We start from the raw sequence: 22,039 nt of genomic DNA, 5'->3' as shown, positions 1-22,039 counted from the left end.
TAGACTCAACCTGACAAAAGGATCCTTGTTGGCAGCCATGGGTTACTTCGTCCAAGGGTACCTTATAGATTTGGGGTGAATGTTTGTCTAAGTGGATAAATTTGAATCCACCTTAGCTAACATAGGGCTTTATGCCCTATTGATCATATCATATTAATTCATATCTCATGGATTTGATGTCACTAAGGAGCGTATTGGCTATGACCATAACTGGTATTTTGTGGTGCCATTTGGCGGCAAAACCACTCGGTTCAGAGGGCCACGGGTTATAACTGTTTATCCTGCGGTGCCATTTGGCTGCAAAATCGTCAGTTAGAGGACACGTATCACGTTCTTATTGACATGAGATTATTTGAGAATGGATCCTAGTGATATTTTTGACTAGGCATTATCTCTATGTGAGCTGAAGTAAATTTTAATTTGTCCACCTTGGCAAACTATTGTGGAGAGTGGATGGATTTTGCTTTAAGCTATTGATGGATAAATTTGAATTTAAATGTTTTAGATTTTAGGATTTTTGATATTTTTGGACTTTTGGATATTGGAGTGGTATTTTGAGTATTTGGAATGGACCCCTCCGGTTGAGATTTTTCTATTCAACACGGCCATTATCGGGGTGTTTGGGAGTATTTTCATTCAAAGCTTAAACCTTGTCAACCCTATCAACTTGCCGATAGGGGATCAGATTTCCTAGGCTTTATGCCCTTATTAGTGGATTATCTTGATTATAGGCCTTAAAGGCCTAATATGAATATATTAAAATAAATATACTGGTCATCGTAACCTTATATTTGTTTAGTGGTTCAATCCTTGTGAACTCCTATTGATCTATATAGAAGGATCGAGTTCAAACTTGAATTCACTTATCAGCCCGTGCAGCATCCCTAGATGTCACATGTGTACCGATAACATGCTCATCGGGATACATGCTAGTCTTTGGGGGCATTTTATAATTATACCCTGTCTACTCTATTTTTCCTACTATAGAGGGTCGAGTTAAAATTTAATAACCCACGTAGCATCCCTATATGTCACGTGAATACCAATAACATGCTTGCCGGGGCACATGTAGGTTTTATGATTGCATTTACCCCTTGTGTATCTATGTGTATACAAACTACGGTGCACGTGTGAGTGTATTTTGCAATATTTCAATCATGCAAGCAATTGCCATTTGAATGCACAACATTTCGTTTGAGAATTTATACACGCCTTCTGTCCGTTAGTATGAGTGTTATGGATTCGGTGGCGTTAAGCAGCAGTTTTTGAATATAGTTATTTGTTGTTCTGTACATATAGACTGTCATGCACTACTTACTACTTTCTGTAGTTGGATTATAGTGTACTAACTAATCTCCTGCTTTAGACTACCCATGTATAGCTATTGATTTGTATGTATTGCAAGTATACTATCCTTGCCCGTGGATGATGTGTTGCATGTATGTTTATATCCATGGAATGTCGATTATCCTCGTAATCTTTTTGTTGTTATTGTTTGCAAAGACCACCATTACTTCTTACAAGACTATGGTGGACCTACACATTGACTGCCATTATTTCTATGCATGAGAAATCTTCTACATTGGTTTGTAGGTGCTTGCTTTTTTTGTTGTCTTTTTGTATGTATAATAGTTTTTAACCCTTTATTTATGAACGATGTATGGCATATCCATGCTTACAGAGGGACCCATTATACTGTAATGCTTCTACTATCATCATTTGCAAGTGGATTAAATGTCTCATTTGCAAACTATTTTTGCTCGCTACATGTGTTGCATTCTCTGCCAGTTTCTTTATGTATGCTGATCAACGTCAGTTACAAGCAAGCCATATTTGCTATAATATTTCTAAACATATTTTGTTGGTAGGTTATCGTCCCCTTTACATGTCCACTGTCGTATTTGCTAATAACTCCACTCACTATTGCCTTCAAGCTTTTTTATGTAGATTCGGTGACTAACTGACATGAACAATACAAGCTCAATGTTACTTGTATCATTATTTTAGGGGATTGACTTATTCATTAGGAGCTTTCTCTTTCTTTATTTGTAGGCATGAAACACTCATTGCATGTTATAGGTGGACAATCATACATGTTGTATATGGACACTCATGCATGTGAAAATCTTCTACAATTACTTGTGGTTAATCTTACAATTGTTCCTTGATATTCATGATTGTAGTAGATTTGTTATTCTTACTCGCATATGAACCATAAGATATTTCTACATTCCCTTTTTTTGGGTTATAATTATTTGTAGATAGGCCAATATACCCATAAGCTGGTTGATGTTAAGTGTCGGGAAGATGTTATATTCGTTATCAGACTTCCAGTACACAATGATCAACGAACTGTTGCATATGCTTGTAATTGCCCAACTAGTTTAATTACTTGTCACTAGTGTGCAGCATAGTTTTATTCAACATGAGTCTCACACTTATTTGTTGATATGCATTTGATTGATTAAAGCCATCACCTGATTTTAGCATTTTATCTTCAATCATGTATTTAATGACCTTGAAGTTCAATTCCTTGTAGCACAAACTTAGTTGATTGTATCAAGTGCATAAGTCCCATATTATCCTTTGAGTTCAATCAAGTCAGAGGCTTACAAGTTCAAACTTGCAAGTTATTTTGCTTATGTTCAAATAATTCAAATCTTATCCACTTAATACTCAAATCAATACTTAAGTTCAAATCAAGTTTGATTTAAGTTTCCTTCCATTCAATCATAATAAAGTCCCAAATTTCTTCAATCAAGTTCAAGTTTGAATCATTGTTATTTGTATTCAAACAAAGCTTGCTTGAGTTCATTGCGAATTCAAGTTCAAGCCCAAAGAAAGTCCTCCATATGTTCAAGTAAAGTTCAGACTTAATATGAGCCTCTTCTGTTCGAGTCCCTTGTTGTCCTTGCAAGCTCAATTTTGAGTTCAAGTTCAATTTGTTCAAATTTTGTCCAAGTTCGGTATTTTAGTAAAAATTTTGGCAGCCTCCCGTTGTCTCCCCCAAGTAGGGGAAAAACCAAGAGGCAACCTTTCCCCTCGACGCTACGTGATTGCTTTTGGTAGGTGTCAAAATGACACCGTGGTTGCAAATTTTATTAAAAATCCCCGCCTGCTGCGTGAGCGTTTAATGGTTTGGAACACATTTTGAAAAGAGCACAAAATTCCCCCCTCTGCATTACGTGAACATTTGGGGGTACTTATTACATTTTTTTTATCCCCCTCGCCGCAAGTGCTGCACCGGTTTCCCTCCCTATAATGCTACGTGAGCACGTAGGGGGTTTGCGGGCTCGTCGCTAGCATTTAAAAGGATTTAAGTCGTCGCAAGAACTGCACCGGTTTCCCTCCCTACAAGGCTACGTGAGCACGTAGAGGGTTTGACAGCCCGTTGCAAGCCACAAGAAAAGAATTTTAGGTTCGTCGCAAGCGTCGCGCTGGTTTCCCTCCTTACAACGCTACGTGAGCGTGTAGGGGGTTTGCCGGCCCGTCGTAAGCCACAAGAGGAATTTTGGGTTAGAAATATTATACCTTTGCTTGAATCGGTGACGATGATGTCAAAAAGTGCACAAAACAATTTCTTATTTTTAAATCAATTAATTAATTATACTTACTTATAATTAATGATAATTAATTATAATTTAAGAATAATTAATTATAATTACAATAATTAATCATATTTAATTATAACTAATAATAACTAATTTAAATTAAAATAGTTAATTATAATTAATTTTAATAATTTATAGTTAATTATTAATGAAAATAATTAACCGTAATAATTATAAATTAATTATAATCTATTTTAATTAAAACGTATTATTATTATTATTATTAAATATAATTAAACTATTTAATTATAATAATTATAATTTAATAATAAAGAGAGAGAGAGGAATGAGTTTTCATTGTGGACTGAAATGATGAAAACATATGTTGACTTAGAGTTGGATGCAGGTTTATTTAATTAGTTATTATTTAAAACATTTAATTATTTAAATATGATTTTATTAAATTTTTTATCATTAATTAACTATTGATTATCAAATAATAATTATTAAATATTAAATTACCATCCAACTATCTAATTATTTTTTGCAGTGCTATTGATCTAATTAATTACTGTGAAGGGTTTTATTTTTCCTTGCTCTTTTTGCGTAATAGAAATGCTGTGACCGCGCACTCATGACAGCACACTCAACCAAATCCATAGTATATTCAGTTCCTCTCTCCACTTACATAATTAAAGTTGTTTATTAATCCAAAGAAGTCATCAATATTTTTTTGTGGACACATGAAAAAAAACAATGGTTCGTTTTCCCCTTTACTCTCATCTCGCGACTCACGAGTCATGATCTCGAGCACGATTTTCATTTTTACTTTCGCTCCTTTATCACCCCCAAACGAAGGTCGTCCGTGGTAGATGTTTTTGTCTTTTAAGCTCTAAGGATCATGTTATTTTCATTCTTAATTTTGATCATACAGCTCCTCTTGGCTTCGATAATGAGACGATAAATGAAACTATTTTAATATATTATAACCTTATGAATGAGATCACAAATATAACTATTTTAATTTAGGCTCCTGAGCCACTGGGTATATGGGATTTGGTCGGAGCCAGCAAGGGCGACGGGATGGGGCAGGTAAGGAGCTCTCTCTCTCTCTCTCTCTCTCTCTCTGAGTTTCGTGATTCTGTGAGGCTACGGCAAGAGTGGAGCGGGAGATCTATTGTGAGAAGGGCTACTGGATTCGGCTTAGAGGAAGAGGTTCGTGGAAGATTAGAGGGATTGGAGGTTGGGTCTTCCGGTCGGAGCAGGCAATGGGAGCTAGGGCTGGTCGTGGGAGAGGAATCGTGAGCTTCGTGTGTGTGGAAGAGAGGTGGCGAATGGGGGGATTTCCATCTCGTTTTAAAGGCGCGATCCGGGATGCGATCGAGGGCGGTTTTTGCGCAGGAAGTGCGGAGATATGACGCGAATCGGCGTCGATTCAGCGGGATTCGTGGATCCGACGGGTAAGGTATATGTATGCAGGATTTCCCCCTTTTTTGTTCTTCTATAAAGAGGTTGACATCCCAGTAGCTTGTGGGGGCCTGATAACAAACACCAACATGCAAAATGCAGTATAATCTAAATCTTTTACCAGCATCATTAATTTCGAAGCTAACAAATACATTTTGTGGTTTGTACTACTAACCTCTCAATTATTAAATTTTACAAATTATTTTTAGGCACCGATCTGGTGAGTATGGCACTCTTCAGGCAACAAATTTTTTTTTTTTAATAGAAATGCTTCCCAAAACTATCTCTATAAAGTTGTCTATGTTGATATGATTCAACCTCCATCACCTAATATAATATTAAAAGAAAACGATTTCAAGTATCATAAGTTGCCTTATGTTGCCACACATTTTCATTCTTTATGTGATGTTTAAATAACTGATAAAAATATACTTAAAAAAATTGAATATTAATCAGAAGTATGATCATATTGAGGGATATAAATTATAAGTATGCACATTCCTTTAATTTTTATAATAAAATAGTAATAATTTATCTTTATTAATGTGCATAAAAAAAATTAAAAAAACAAAAACACTCTAAATGAGACAAAACATTTTTCTAAACAAACGCCCATAATCATTGTTATCCTTCCTTTAACTGGAGAGCAATGATTATAATTGAACCTCAAACTCCCGAACTCATTAACTTAAAACTTAAAATAAAGCTCTACCATTAGATATCACAAATTCTAGAGAGACCTGGAACTACAATTCTTTACAAACATGATGATACTAAGAAAGAAACTATAACTTATATAAAATTCTATGACAATAGAGGTTTCTCTATATCAAGAGGAACATGTGGCAAGTTTTGGTTCTCTTCAATTGGTTCAGGACATTCTCTTCTTTTTGCCCATAGGACCAAATAAAGCCCTATGATCATGATAAGAATTCCAATTGAGCTGCAGATAGACCTCAAATGTTAATGTAGATAGATAAGAAAATAAAGGAACAAAACAAAAGAAAAAATTAATCCCTCTTGAAAAAACTCATGATTAATAAAATTGGGAATTGGGATAGTCTTCTAAAGGCCTTTTTATGATTGAAGTATTACCAAAAACGTAAGGTAACTTTAAATGAATTCGATGTTTTGGCTTAATATAACAATTTCAGCTAAAATAGATTAAATATCTATTATTTGACAAATAAATTCCACTAAATACCTTCCAAGACTGATGGATTGCCCAAACAAAATCATCGAGAGACTTGTTGCACAAACTGTTTGAATGGGGCTGAAGATGGAAACAAGAACTGGTCCCTTCTTTCTAATACACCAGGTTTGATAAACAACACAAGTACTGCTAATCACTGATACCTGAAAAAAGGAAAACAGAAATAAAGAATTTTTTTACAGTATAAAGAAATTAAGATTTTTTCTCAATCTGAAATCAAGAAATTTTTTCTCGTCTAAAGAACTTAAAATTTTTGGCTCAATCTATATGAAAAAATTAGCTAGGATATATTGATTAACTGAGTTACCCCATATTGAAGTAAAAACTTCATAAAATTCAATAAGATAATTGTCAAGATATGTTCTCATTATCCCATATTTTTAAATTAAGATATAATAAAATAATTCTTTTTTTTTTTCGTTTATGAAATAAGAGTACACGTTTTAGATATTTTGGATCTATTGTTCAGAGTGATGGTGAAATAGATGGGGATATTATCAGCAGAATTCAAATTGGATGGTTGAAGTGGAGGAATGCATCGGGCTTGTTATGTGATAGAAATGTACCCCTCAAACTTAAGGGAAAATTCTATAAGATGGTAGTGAGGCCTGCAATGCTTTATGGTGCCGAATGTTGGCCATTGAAAGAGAAGCATAATTGATGTGAGACAAAATCCATGCGAAAGTAACTTGCTTAGGGAAGTTTGCACTTGTAAATTTTAGAGAGCAATGTTAAGCAAAATCCTCTATTGATGTAAACGATAAGATAACATTAAGGTGATAAAATAGCTTAGGTCTAAACACATGCGAGAGGTTGAGATCATTAAATAGTCAACTAAGTCTTACTTTGCATACATGAGTGGTTTCAACGAGAAATTCCAATGCTAACAATAAGATTAGTATTATAAAGGGCCTCTCTCATAACTCATTTAAATACTAGGTTTAGCGGAGGCGATGAAACATGTGCTTTGTGAATCAAATTATAACCACGAGTAGAGTTAACTTAGAAGATAGAGAGTGAGTGAAGAGTTTACCCAAAAAAAAGGAGTTATGAAGCTATGACGATGGCTGGAATGAAGGGGCAGCAGCCTTCAAACTTCTGGAACTACTCAACAACAATGGAAGCCTCTTCGGGCAGCTGGACGACAGTAGATCTCCTCAGGACAGCAGCTAGGACTGGTTCTGGACGGTTGGACAGCACCCTAGTTTGCTGTGGTCAACAGGATAGCAACCTATTGAACTCAGGGGAACTCCTAAATAGGAAGAACGGCTGTCCCTGAGATCTGGACAGCAATTGTCGCTCCCGGGATGGCTGGACGTCGGTGGGCTGCTGCAGGAATTTCCAAACAGCAAATTGAGATGTTGGGCAGCAGTTTTCCTGGAGCTTTGGAAGGGATTTGGGAAGGAAAAATCAGCCAACAGCTGCGGGAAATTTTATTTTGAAATTTGAATTCAAATGGGTGGCCATGAATGCTTTAATTGGAGAATTAATGAAGCATTCAAAGAGGGGAGAAACCCTCATGGGGCCGGCGGTTTCAAGAGAGGGAGAGGAGGTGTGGGAGCAATTTATGAGCCTTCCAAATTAGCACGTATGCATTAGGAAGCTAGATTATGAGATCCTTTTCAATTTGAATTTCAAATTGTTTTGAATTTGAAAACTTTCCTAATTTGGCTTTGACAAATTAGGAAATTTTGGAACTCAATCAATTTTGAATTTTCAAAATTTGATTAAGTGGGGAATGGGGAAGGTGGCCGGCGGTTGGGGTTGTGGAGGAGGTGGTGGCGGAAGGTAGCCGGCGGCCAAGAGGAAGGCCGGCGGGTTGGCTCCCTTGGATTTACTGCGGGATGAAGTTGGGGCTCGGATTTCGAATAAGCGGAGTGAAAATTGGGTGTTGGATGTGGATGAAGAAAGCACAAATAAGATAAAAAGAACTTAACCACGAGCCGCGGACTCTTCCAACGACTGGTGGGCCTTGCAATTTGCTCCCCTTGAGCTCTCTCCCTTCTCTAGCTCTCATGCAAGAAGAAGTAGAAACAAAACACAATTTTCATTCAAATATCCATCCATTAACCTCTCATGAAGAGGAGAAGGCCTTAAATAGCCAAAGGAATAAAGAAAAAATACAAAGACCAAATTGCCCCTAAGGCTAACACATGAACGACAATGAGCATATACGTGAAAAGGTTGGAGTAGCTCCAGTAGAAGATAAGATTAGAGAGAGTCGCCTTAGATGGTTTGGTCACATCAAACGGCGGCCTTCCGATGACCCGGTTAGGAGAGTAGAGGTATTAGATTTGACTTATATTAAGAAAGGTAGGGGTAGACCTAAAAAGAGTTGGTTAGAAAATATTAGGAATGATCTTTCTTTATTAGATTTAAACGAGAATTTGACTTTTAATAGGACACAATGGAGAAAAAGGATTCATGTAGCCGACCCCACGTAGTGGGATAAAGGCTTGATGTTGTTGTTGTTGTATGAAATAAAAATTGGTGCCTTCCAACTCGTTTAGTGTAGAATAGGGAGAAAACAAGAGTTCCATGAAATAATTGTATATTTACCACGACAACGGCGAGAATTATGAATGAAATGCCCACATTTGAAGAGCCGGCATTTAATTTTCCTTCAGTGAGTATTTGCAGAATTCCAGTTAGGATGGCACCTATCAAAGATGTTATGACACAGAGTGAGAATGGTGCCGGAAAGCTGACCATTGTTGCTGCCTGTAAACAAACATTTGGTCAATTGATATTGTTCAATAGCCACCATTTGGAAAATAAATCAATTGCGTGTACTTTTGTAATTGCAGCATGCCTTTCAATTGTTACAACGTAAGACAGTATTAACTCTCACGTTGTGGACTGCTAATATTATTACACTAGAATTAAGACAAAAACAGATAAAATGAAAGTGATGCAATGATCCTACATAATATTGTAATTTTCATAATGAAGGTTTAAAATTTCTCAAGCAAAATAAGTAAATAAATAAATAAGTCAAATTTATGTTGCTAATTGCACAAATTTTTGCATGTGATTTGCATTTTAACGTACATAACACTGCAGTGGATGAAAGGTTTATAACCTGAATGTAATGATTATTCTTTATTATACTGCAAATATAATGATATTTTCTAATAAAAAATAATAATGTGGATTATGAAGTAAGTTAATCATGCAAAATTCTTTTAAAAACTCAAAATAATGCATTATGTTGTAGCATATTATTTTGAAAATTTTAATATTTTATTGAAAGAAGCAAAATATTGATAATATATATCTGAATCATAAATATGTGCTTGATCTCACATGATGCAGGAAGAGAAAACAGTATGCAAATACCAACTTGCAAAACCATGATGCAGGAAGCAGTGATGATTGCGGCTAGGAGGTAGAAGCAGCCCATGAGCCAATCCTTATAAATATTTTCTTCAGCAGAGTCATCCAAAAAAAATAATATCTTTGATGCTGTTGGGTTCTGTAGCAAGGTCATAGCTATGGCACCACCCAAGCACACAAATGTTCCCAGGACCTTGACTTGACTATATTTGCACCAAATAGAGAATTTTTCAAATCTATGCAGCAATGGAAATATTGTTAGAATTTTAATCTTTATTTGCACCAATTGTATTATAGTTTTATTTGCAAAATTTTGAGTTTTTGTGAGAAAAAAAAATTGTATTATAGTTTTACTTAAAATTAAACTATATTTCAAAATCTCACTAAATATCCTCTAAAAAATCATTTTAATAGAGCCAAAAGAAAAAAATCTCAATTCATCTATGATCAATTTAATTTCAAGGTAGCATGTTGCTCAAATTTTAGTTCCAAGACTATACTAATGATCAATTTAATTTCAAGGTAGCAAGTTGCTCCAATTTTAGTTCCAGGACTATATTAAATTTACTACAACTATCTCTTATGTTATAATTGTGATAAAAATTTGATATCAAATTTAGCCTTTTAACTCTATTAAATTGCTCCCAATTTAATCCTAAAAAGTATAATTTAGATCAATTTTATATATTTAATGGGCTAAATAGAAGCAACGTGTGATTTTGTAAGATAAAGGTTTGATTTGGAACGGCTTTTTTACTGCTTCTAAAAGCAACTTTATATTATAAAAATTTTAAATTAAGTTAAGAAGTAGTAAGAAAGCCGTCCCAATTGAATCCTAAATTGATCATATTTTGCTCAAAAGATAAACTATGCAAGAATAAGTAATAGTTATCGAAATATGATGTCGATATAATCATTAAATGCCATTGACTTATTCTGTTCTTACCTAAGAATTGCTGCAATGACGAAGACAAAGCCGGGAATAAGATTTGGCATTGCAGAGGCAATGGCAGGAGTTGTTCTTTTGATTCCCAGAAGTAGTAGACCTTGAAACATAGTGACCCTGACAGGAAAAGAAAACGAAGTATTATGCATAATAATTAAACCATCTTATTGGACGAAAATCATTGATTACGGATACCATGACAGATTTTATGACGATATGATCATTGCTTGTCGCTTTGAGATAGATAAATAGACCAAAATGTCTAATTTGATAAAAAAAAAAAGCCAGTAATATAGATTTAGATATATGCTATATTTTCTACGCAAATTTTTTTATTTCTTGATTTTTTTTTCCAAATCAACGAGCTATTGAACTCACATGGTTTCTATTTCTTTGTGCTCTCTACCTTATTTTTCATCCCATATTTTTTTTAAGAATTATAATAAAACTACGAATCCCGCATCCATATATATATAAAAAAAAAATCAAATATTTTTTCTTTAACGAAGATTACGGAAGATATTCGGAGCTAAAATCTCTCCTCGCTTTAATTGGATACGAACAAACTAAAAGTAAAGCATTGTGATTACTCAAGAAAATGGGTTACAACTTTTTGAAATAGTCCAATACATTTATTTATTTTTTTGTATGGGAAACATAGTCCACTACTTAAAAGTAGGATTATAACAGATGATCTGTTTACCAAATTAAGTTCAAGAAATAATCAGCCGACCAAAAGAAACTTGATCGATAATTTGCCACTTTATTTATAAAAATGCAATATTTGCATGATTGATGATACGGAAGCTTATATTATTTATAAAAAAAGTGCAATCAAATAAATTGATGTTTAACCACATTAAAATAAAGTAATAAACTTCCTTCAGAAGCTTATCCAGCATGTGCAATGAAATTTAAATAACATCCTGAATTAGGTTATACAAGCTTTACCAAACTTTGTGAGCTTTGCAAAATTTTAAACATTGCAATAAAGATACCCAAAAAATGAGAAGAAACAAATAGCATAAAATAATTAATTCAGTGCATAATAATCTGAAAAATACAGTAAATCATATGGATTCTTTTTTGACTAGGTAATTCACTGATGTTAAGAAGACAGATTGATAACTATAATCTTTTTTTTTTAATACGTAAATGGATAAATAAAAAATAACAAGTTTGTTTTATGTTTAAGAAGACTTATTAAAATAGCTTAATCTCTTACCCTCCCAAGGCTATCAAACCAAACTGAACCATAATAGCAGCTGTAATCCTCGCCGGCCATTTTTTTCTTCACAAAAATTAGCAGATCAAGATTCAGCCCGCATTAAAATCTCATCAGAACAAATGGCTCAGAAATAATTAATGGAGAAATACGTACCTCTCGAATGCAATTGCAAATGGAAGAAGGAAGATAGCACCTGCAAAGCTTCCTGTAAAAATCAAGAAGAGAGAGCTGAATCCTAAAGCTAAGATACGGTTGAGAAAGATTGAGTAGAAGCCATAGAGTGCTTGAACAAGAAGCAAGCCACTGATTATGATGAAATCGTCGAAGGAAGATCCTGTTATGCAAACCATTATTTCTCTTCCTCACAAGTTCAATTTGTGTTGGACGAGTGGGCAAACAATAAGAGCCAAATTGGCTTTTTGCTATCGCGCTCCTCTCCCACTTAAATTGCAGCTAATTACCCCAACTGTTATTTATAGAGCCATATATTGGTCGCCCCTGTGGCCGGAAAATGCAAATTGAATCACTTATAGCGCATAATGGGACTCGATTGTGACCCAATAGCACATTGCAACTCGATTGTGATGGTGTTTAGATGATATTTTCTCCATCCACAAAAGTATTCTCGTATATCAAGCTTATTTTTATTGTGTTGCTGAACTCGTGGACCCCATAAACATTAAAAAAATATATTGAATCTCATAGTAATGTTGTGTGTAGTGATAGTGAAGGCACAACTAGTAGATGTCTTCAACTAACAAGCACTTCTTTTCTTCAAAGGCTCGTTCTCCTCTCATTTGGAAAACCGTAAGAAGTTGGAAGTTCTTACAAGCGAAGTTCTTATGGGTGTTGGTTGGTAGGGGTTGTTATTGAGTTGAGTTCGTTGAGGTGGCCCATATTAATTCTCGTGTTCAGCACGCCGACAATGGGATTCTAAATTTGTTGGATTTTTTATTGGACTATCTTGTCTCAACATGGTTAGTGCAGGTTCTTGGTGATGGGTTGTTTTGTGCATGCTTTTAGCATTAGGTCCTTTTGCAGGACCACTTTAAATTTTCATATATTTAAAAATATTTTCATTACGCAGGTTATTTTGATCTATTGATTGGGAGCTTTGGCTTCCAATCAAGAAGTCTTGGGTTTGAAACTTACATATGTGATTTGTGTGCGAGTTTGCCTTAATTGGCTCAAAAGTAAAAAAATAAAATTGTTGCTGGCTAGAATATTCACGACGGTGGAGTGATAAACTTTTCGCTTAGCGATGCATGAATATCAACTACACAAACATGGAGAGAGAAATAAAACACCCGATCTTTTTTACATGGAAAACCCGAAGAGAGAAAAATCATGGGGCCTCGCCCAGAGAAATGATTCCACTAAATTTAAGTGAATTACAAAGGTTGACCCGTCCCTTAACTTTGAGGCGATAAAATCACAGTAGCATGGAGAGTCAGTCAAATGTCTGGCAATTTTCAAGCAGACGTTCGACGGCGTCCGAGTAGAAGTTCAACTGAAGGGGAATGATCTGATGAAGATTGGGCGAACGTCTAACAACACTCGGTGATTGAGTGGAAGTTCGGAGGTTGCCGGCGGCCGAGCGGTGATCTGACAAAGGTTGGGCTAAAGCCTAGCGCTGGTTGAAAGTTCTCTGATGGCACTTGAAAGTTCGACAAGGATGTTAAGCCCTTATGAACTAATACCAAGGCTAACCAAGAAGGGGGTGAATTGATATTTTAAAAAATCTTTCAATCAAAACACAATCTTAAAACAAAAAACAAGATTCACCATAGAAATCAAAGTGTGAAAATTAAATGCGGAAGTAGTAATAAAGAATACAAAAATTTATAGTGGTTCGGTCAACACGAGTTACGTTCACTTCCCGGAGACGCCCTCCAAGTATTGCACTAAATTCAGTGTCTCTCCTTTTGCCCTCACAGTAAGACGGAGAAGCCTTTACAAATCTCCTTTCCACCAACCCAAGTGAGGCAGAGAACCCAACTCCTTTTGCTTCCTCCAAAAGAAGATAGAGAACCCAACTTCTTTTGCTTTCTCTTGAAGTATGCAGAGAACCTTGATCAGATGCTGAAGTAGACCTCTCTAGAACCCCCAACGAATAAAGGATGATGACAGATCCTTGCTTGGAGAAACCTTTGTGAAACTCCTAACAAACTTCCCCTCATAAGATTCTCTCTCTCTCTCTCTCTCTCTCTCTCTCTCTCTCTCTCTCTCTCCCTTGCTCTCCCTCTTCTCTTAGCTCTCTCAGGTCAGAATGACAGCAAAAGATACTCTCTTGAAAGGTACAAGAGGTCTTAAATAAAAGAGCTTCATAATAGATCCTAATTGCATTAAACTGACTTTATCGTCCAAAACGATATAAATATCATCCTGTACGATCAGTGTAAATTAAGCTCAATCAGCCAAGAAGATTTGGGACGATCAAAATGCTTTTATTCATATTGTCTTGTATGATTAGTACAAATCGTTGAATATCATCCAGAAAATCACACTAAATGGATGTCTGGATGATGGAAAAATAGCATGATTATCTAGGCCAATATCATGATCGTCCCGGACGATTAGTTCAAACCCATGAAAATCATCAAGAGCATTGCCCTGAATAGCAGCTAGTTGATGTTTGGTGGTCTGGGGACAACTAAGGTTTGTGAACTGATCGTCCCGGCCGATGCTGTGATCATCAAGATTGATATGATCGAGTAATCAAACCTTAATTACTTTTCTTAATTACCAGATTAATTTAGGAATAATTATGTTGCATTGTCCAGGACATTGTCCTAGACGATGTCCAAAAATAAAAGTTACCTAAATAGACCTGGCGGCTTATTTTTTTCTTATTTAAGCCTATCATCCCGGATGATACAAATATCGTCCAGGACGATGAGCTTAATGATGGTTGCCTTAATCAGGATGCCCTAATTAGGGTTTCTATTTTTAACTGATCGTTTATGACAATTTGTCGATCGTCCCGGATGATGTGACCAAAAATAGAGACTCTAAAAATAGTTAAAAATTTTCCCCCAAGTGTGTGTGTGCAAGTTTACTTAGCATCAGGAACCACATCTTTTATAATAGACTCAAGAAAAGGAAAAGTTTACAAACTAACTCAGATCTAGTCTACCCAATCTTGAGTTGGTTCAAATTGCAGTTTGATCTTGTGGACCTAAAATGTTAGTAGGTAAGGTAGTCATAGAGAAATAGAAGTGTTTACTATTATCAAAATCATATTCCCTTAAATCAGATTTGTAACAATCTCCCTCTTTTGATGATGACAAACACAAAAAATAATTGAAGCCGTTCAAAATAGTTTTAATGGAAATAGGTGAAGAAACAAACAAAGTTCAAATAGTTCAACTTAACCAATATATAACAAACTAGAATAATGAAAACATACTAGAACAGTACAAACTAGTACAGCTACTCCCCCTTTTAACATCACAAAAAGGAGGAGGAAAAAAAAACACAACAAAAACTACTAAACAGAAGAACAACATTAAAAATAAAAATAAGCAAACTAAAAGAAAGACGGCCCCTAATCATCCGAAGGAGGAGGTGGTGGTGGTGGATGTGGCTGAAAGTAACTGAAAAAAGTCACAAATTGCTTCTTAAGCCAGGACATATCATGGTCGTGCTGGTGCTGCTGGTGAGCCACATAGGAGTCAAAACGAGTAATGCCTCAGTATATTGTTGCTCCTGCACAGCAATGTAGGTCTCGAACTATGTCTCCCACTGGTCGAATCTCTCCACCAGCTGATCCATCTAAGAGTGCTGGTAGAGCGGAGTAGGCGTAGGAACAGGTGTAGGAGCTGCCTCCTCCTAAGCTCCCTCAACTTCCTAGTGCCCCGAGTGGAGACGCGTACTATGAAGAACGTAGAAGGAGTTGTTTGAGTAGAATGCAGGATGAAAATTTGGTGGAGCAAGATTTATGAAGGTTGTATTTCTATTCTAAGACATAGGAAATAATATGTCCTAGGGCAAGATTGGGCTTCCTCATATATCCTGGATCTTAAATACTAGTTAGATGCTCAATGTAGTGAAAAATCAAATCAGTGGTATTGAATTCACGACAGGCCAAAATATAAAAAGTGGTAATCGATAGAACATGAGTGATATGAACGCGATCACCAACATTTGGAAGAATTGAGGTTGGAAGGATATGCTGTATTGTCCTAACATCTTTGAGTAAGGTGCTAGTCTCTCCAAAGTAAAAGTGAGCATTAGTGTTCCTTAGAAAGTGGTTGGCTAGAGCCCAGTCATAGTCAGGATCAGAACATAGGGTGTGGAGTTTGTCCCATATGGTGGAAAGTTGTAAAAGCTCTTGATAGTCCTGATATGTGATTTTAATGGGACGTCTATTCACATATGATTGGAGAGCAGTGAAAGAGGAATTTATGTGAAGGCTAGCAAAAAATTCAAAAAGTAATTCCGAATTGAAAGGGATAGTGAGAGTAAGAAGGAAGGTTAAGGAAGTGTGTGCAAACAAATCTAGGACATGATAGAAAATAATATGTGGGTTGACAGTCCAGGATATAGTGATCCCGACTATTTTGTACCTAAGATAGGCAGCTTGGTCGCTTGCCTCGGTGAAGTGAGGATCCAGATTGGCCCTCAAGGAACTCTTAGAAGGATAGTGAGACCTCTTTCTATCGGCCATATTCAAGAAAATAGAAGGGAAGTAAGAGCAAAAGAGATTTGAAGAGGAATTTTGTGAGAAAAAAACTGATTGAATGGCTTGGTTTATAAAGAAATTATCTAATCGTTTAGGACGATCAATGAATCGTCCAGGCTGATTGGGTGCAATAATTGTGTCTAGGACAATTAGTCAAAAAGGCGATAAAGCTATTTAGGATGATCATATATCATCGAGGACGATAAGACATAGACAATCGTCCCGAGGAGTCAAGATGGATGACTGTTGAAAAAGAAGACCATTCTGGCCGATTAGGTGGATCATCCAGGACGACATACAATAATGAATTGTATTGGACAAATTTAAAAATGTTTAAAATATTTCCATATTTATCGTCTGGGTTGAATAGGTGGATCATCCGGGATGATCACCAATAATTAATTATACCGGCCAAATTTAAAGGGTTTAAACGTATTGCCATGTGTATCGTCCAGGATGAACATATGGATCGTACAGGCTGATTTCCAATGATTAAGCAAAGATTTAAGAATATTGTCCAGGACGAAGAGGATCATCCGGGCCGATCACAGTAAGCAAAATTGGATTTGATCTGTTCATCCAGGATAATAAAGTTTCATACTGGACGATGATAAACAGAGAAAACACATCCGCCCTTAGATGAAAGGGTAGGAGTTGATTGAATGCATCGTCTAGGACGAGATAAAAATCATCTAGGATGATGAGACTAAAAACAAAATTCAAGAGGTGGAAGTATATGATCAGAGAAGGCCCAAAAAAATATAAAAACACCAGTAAAAGATAAAGTTAAAATACAAAAAGATAGAAATGAAAAAACGAAATGAAAACAAGAAAATAATTAAAAAAAATTATAGGCACAAAAATGATAAATTCTCCAAGTTATTGAATTTAAAAACTTGTAAGACCAATGAGTTAACATCGTCAAAATATGAAAATGGTAGAATATCCGATCCTATTAACCATAGCTAGGACTTCTCTCAGGATAAAATTGTCTTTTGAAAATAAGAGACCTAACTCAGAACAAACCAATTAGATAGAAAAAGAGATCCATTTAAAACTTGGTTCCAGAAAAAATATCTTATAGAATAATATACCAAAATAATTTATCACAGTCATGAAATTTGAAATCAAGTCTTTGAAAATAACAAGTAACACATAAATTCTTCTAAGATTTAAAGGTTTTGAAAGAGAAGGAAGCTTTCTTTTTGTGGGCTCATTTTATGCCTCTTATTAATTGATTGGCACGCTTTGCGCATCTTTTGATTTGTGTATCTTACATTTTTTTTTTTTGGCGATCATTGATCATCTTTTAATTTTGGCATTGGCCATTTTTATTTATTTTTGCAAGCTATAGCCCTTTTCAAAACTCTTAAATATTCTTAGTTGTGAGTATATTTTCCAGATATTAGAGAAGAAAAACTCAGTCTCTAACATAAGGAAGAATAAGCCACAAACCAGACTCAAAATCATGTGATAAATGCAATGATAAGATTTTAAAGAGCTTGAAAGTAATATAAAGACTTTTGAACATTATATATATAAGGTAGATTACTGTAGCAAGATATAAAAGATCTTAATTGCAAAGTCCAGTTATTAATTTGAGATAGACTTTTATTTAGAAAGAAAATTACATCACTAAAAGAGGTTAGATGGAGGAAAATTATCAATTGTGTTTCTCCCTTTAACTTATTTAGAGATGTTTAGACATTGACTACAAATTTCCAAAAACACAAGGCAAAATATCATTTAAAAAAAGGAAAACAAAAAAAAATCAGAGATGTAACAACTATAAAATAATAACAAACATTAAAAAAAAACTAAAATAGAAAATAATAATAATCAACATAGTAGTAAACATGTAATTCAGGATTTTTTAAGCAGCATGTTTATGCAATTATGTGGCACGAGCCTTCGCTGTCCAAGTACCATATGCTTTCACAAGGTCTTTGGTGAGAGCACACCTACAAAAATCATCAAATGTTAGATTTAAGAACCCAAATAACTTTTGGTCTCTTCTTATGAAAAGAAGAATGCAATGCATGTGTGTTATGCTGTGAAACATACAGTTTGGGTCTTCACACCTAATCTGTATTACGGTGAACAATACAAGTGTGTAAAATGTATCCTAGCATGCCACATGAAAAATATCTAACTCTAGGAAAAGGATTTACTAATCTATTTGAGTTATAATGCTTCTTCTTAGGTTTTGTCTTTAGATAAAGTGTTGACGTATTCAAATTTCTCTCAAGTGTATTCAATTTAGCTTTAAGCCTCAAGTTAGCACTTTCTAAAATAGTATTATTATCATTCAAATAGTGCTCTTTATGCTAAGATTCTTTAATATATGTTTTAAAATCAGATTCAAGTGAGGTATAAGATGCTTTCAAAGAATCATGTTCAACAATCAAATCATAATTCTTTTTATTTAAATCATCAAATTCATCAAGTAAAGACATGTGATTGCTATCAAGTAGAGTGTGATCTTTGTTTAAACTTTCATGCTCTTTTTACAAATTCAAAAACTTCAATTTCAAACTAGCATGCTATTTTTTAAGTTTCTTATATGATGTATGAATATTTTTATAAATTTCAAGTAATTGATTATAGGTTGGTTCACATATCTCTTCTTGACCAGATTTCCCAAGAAGATCACCCATTAAGCACAAATTTGTTATCTCCTCTTCAGCTTCAGTATCAGATGAGTCAGATGTAGAATCCACCCAGAAAGCTTTTTGGTACTACTTCTTATCCTTCCTGTATTTGGATTTCTTCTTACCCTTCTCCTTACTTTGGTGCTCCTTAAGTGTAGGACAATCAGCTTTAATATGTCCAAACTTCCTGCATTCAAAACAAACATCATCAGAATAACTTTTATAATTTTTGCTATCCTTACCTCTTTTTCACTTCTGATGATACATGTTGTTTTTCCTTAAAAAACTTTTGAATTGCCTAGTGATGAAGGCAACATCATTATTTCCAGATCTGGAAGAATCAGTGTTCGTGTTATTGGCCTTCAGTGCCATAGTTTTCTCCTTCTTTTTCTCACATGCATTAAGATTTCTTTGATTCACCCCTTGCTCATAAGCAATGAGTGATCCAAATAAATTATCAGAAGAATAAGTATTTAAATCTTTAGATTCAGTTATTGCAGTGATCTTAGCATCAAAAGAAAAATGCAAGCATCTCAAAATTTTATTGACCCTTTCATAATTAGTCAGCTCTCTTCCTAAAGCATGCAATGAGGTGACAATTTGAGTAAACCTAGTATACATATTTGAAATTGATTCAGAATGTTTCATAAGAAAAAGTTTATAGTCATGAAATAAAATTATAAACCTAGATTGTCTAACTTCATTGCTTCCTTCGTAAGTTACACACAATTTATCCCAAATTTCTTTACCAGTTGCATTAGTTGAAACACAAATATAATCTTCAGATTTCAAAGCAGAGAAAAAATAGTTCTAGTATTTTGCATTAAGTTGTGCTAAATCTCTTTCATTAAAAGTCTATTCGGTAAAAGGAAGTTCAGTTTTAATGTCATTAATTTCATGAGAAGGAGGTGCATAACCTTCTTTAACAAGAATCCATATACCATAATCAAGCAATTGTAAAAATGTAGACATGTGAGTTTTGTAAAAATCAAAAGGAATATTATCAAACAAAGGTGGTCATGTAAAAGAAAATATCTTTCTGTTGTATTACAATAACCAAAGTTAACAATCGATCAAAATTCAAAAGTTTTTAAAAACACAATTTTATGAATCTCATTCTAATACCACTTGAAAGTGCTTTAATGGAACTTAGAAGTTTGACAGGGATGTTAAGCCCTTCTAAACTAGTCCCAAGGCTAATCAAGAGGGGGGGGGGGGGGGGGGGGGGGGGTGAATTTATATTTTAAAAAATGTTTCTATCAAAATACAATCTTAAAATAAAAACAAAGATTCACCATAGAAATCAAGCTACGGAAATTAAATGCGGAAGCAGTAATAAAGAATACAAAAATTTATATGGTTCAGTCAACACGACCTACATCCACTCCCTGGAGGCACCCTCCAAATATTGCACTAAACTCAGTATCTCTCCTTTTTTTCTCCATAGCAAGGAGGAGAAGCCTTTACAAACCTCCTTTACACCAACCTAGGTGAGGTAGAGAACCCAACTCCTTTTGCTTCCTCCAGAAGAAGGTAGAGAACCCAACTCCTTTTGCTTCCTCCTGAAGCAGACAGACAAACTTGATCAGATGCTGAAGTAGATCTCTTTAGAACCCCCAATGAACAAAGGATGATGACTCGAGAAGATGATGACAGATCCTTGCTTTGAGAAACCTTTGTGAAACCCCTCACAAACTCCCCCTCACAAGATCCTCTCTCTCTCCCTCCCTTGCTCTCCCTCTCCTTTTGGCTCTCTTAGGTTAGAATAGAAGCAAAAGATACTCTCTTGAAAGGAAAAAGAGGTCTTAAATAGAAGAGCTTCAAAATAGCTCTTAATTTCAACAAATTTACTTTATCATCCAGGATGATATAAATATCATCATGTACGATCAGTGCAAATTAAGCTCAATCAACCAGGACGATTTGGAATAATCAGAATGTTTTTGTTCTTATTATCCAGGATGATAGCATATTATCCTGGATGACTTGTATAAATCGTAGAATATAATCCAGACAATCGCACTGAATAGATGTTTAGATGATGGAAAAATAGCTTGATCATCTAGGATGATCTCACGATCTTCCTCAATGATTAGTTAAACTCGTGAAAATCATCCAGAGCAATGCCCGTCTTCCAGAGCAATGCCCTGAAAATTAGTTAAATTTTAATTTATTTTCTTAATTACTACATTAATTTAGGCATAATTATATTGCATCATCTAGGACGAAGTTCTAGATGGTGTCCTAGATGATTTCTAAAAATAATAGCTATCTAAATAGATATGGCAGCTGATTCTTTCTAATTTGAGCTCATGACCGATGCAAATATCATCCAGGACGATGAGCTTAATGATAGCTATCTTAACTAGGATGCCCTAATTAGGGTCTTTATTTTTTACTAATCATCCAGGTTGATTTTTGGATCATCCCGGATGATGTGACCAAAATTAGATAACTCTAAAAATAGTTATAAATTTTCCCCCAAGTGTGTGTGTGTGTGCAAAGTTACTTAGCATCAGGAACCACATCATTTATAATAGACTCAAGAAAAGAAAAAGTTTACAAACTGACTCAGACCTAGTCTACCCATCTTGAGCTAGTTCAAATTACAGTTTAATCTTGTGGACCTGAAATGTTAGTAGGAAAGGAAGTCGTAGAGAAATAAAAGTGTTTGCTATCCTCAAAATCATATTCTCTTAAATCAGATTTGCAACACCGTTCGGCTGCAGAGTGTAAGTCTGGTGGCGGTCAGCAACTGCGCGGTGATTCGAAGTACGCCTGGCTGGAGTCCAATGGCAGTTGGAGGCTTGGTAGTGGTCTGATGTTGTATGGGCTAAAGTTCAGCGGTGCTTGGTAGTTAGGTGGAAGTCTTGTGGTGGTCCAAAATGGTCAGGCTGAAGTCCAGCTATGGTTGGCAGCCATGTGAAAGTTTAGTGGTTATCGATGGCCTGACAATTATCTAA

General features: G+C 35.1%; 1 protein-coding gene across 1 annotated transcript; it reads right to left on the bottom strand.

Moving 5' to 3' along the window:
* Positions 1–5,713: 5,713 nt before the first annotated feature.
* On the bottom strand, positions 5,714–12,214 carry LOC110092744 (WAT1-related protein At5g47470-like). The gene is made up of 7 exons (XM_028694156.1): positions 11,895–12,214; positions 11,739–11,804; positions 10,514–10,630; positions 9,538–9,803; positions 8,650–8,969; positions 6,223–6,404; positions 5,714–5,961 (listed from the first exon to the last, which is right to left on the bottom strand). Exons 1-7 carry the CDS (start codon positions 12,089–12,091, stop codon positions 5,823–5,825), a joined length of 1,287 nt encoding a protein of 428 aa, XP_028549989.1. The 5' UTR covers positions 12,092–12,214; the 3' UTR covers positions 5,714–5,822.
* Between the last annotated feature and the right edge of the window lie 9,825 nt (positions 12,215–22,039).

The sequence above is a fragment of the Dendrobium catenatum genome, unplaced genomic scaffold (assembly GCF_001605985.2).
Source record: "Dendrobium catenatum unplaced genomic scaffold, ASM160598v2 fragScaff_scaffold_412, whole genome shotgun sequence".
Lineage (NCBI taxonomy): Eukaryota > Viridiplantae > Streptophyta > Magnoliopsida > Asparagales > Orchidaceae > Dendrobium > Dendrobium catenatum.
This window is presented reverse-complemented; position numbering and strand designations above follow the sequence as displayed.

Excerpts from the sequence above, each read along its gene's own strand:
- LOC110092744 (XM_028694156.1), bottom strand. The coding sequence starts at position 12,091 with ATGGTTTGCATAACAGGATCTTCCTTCGACGATTTCATCATAATCAGT. Across the intron at positions 10,631-11,738 it reads GGTTTGATAGCCTTGGGAGG|GGTCACTATGTTTCAAGGTC; the intron begins GTAAGAGATTAA and ends TTTTCCTGTCAG. Across the intron at positions 5,962-6,222 it reads CAATCCATCAGTCTTGGAAG|CTCAATTGGAATTCTTATCA; the intron begins GTATTTAGTGGA and ends GTCTATCTGCAG.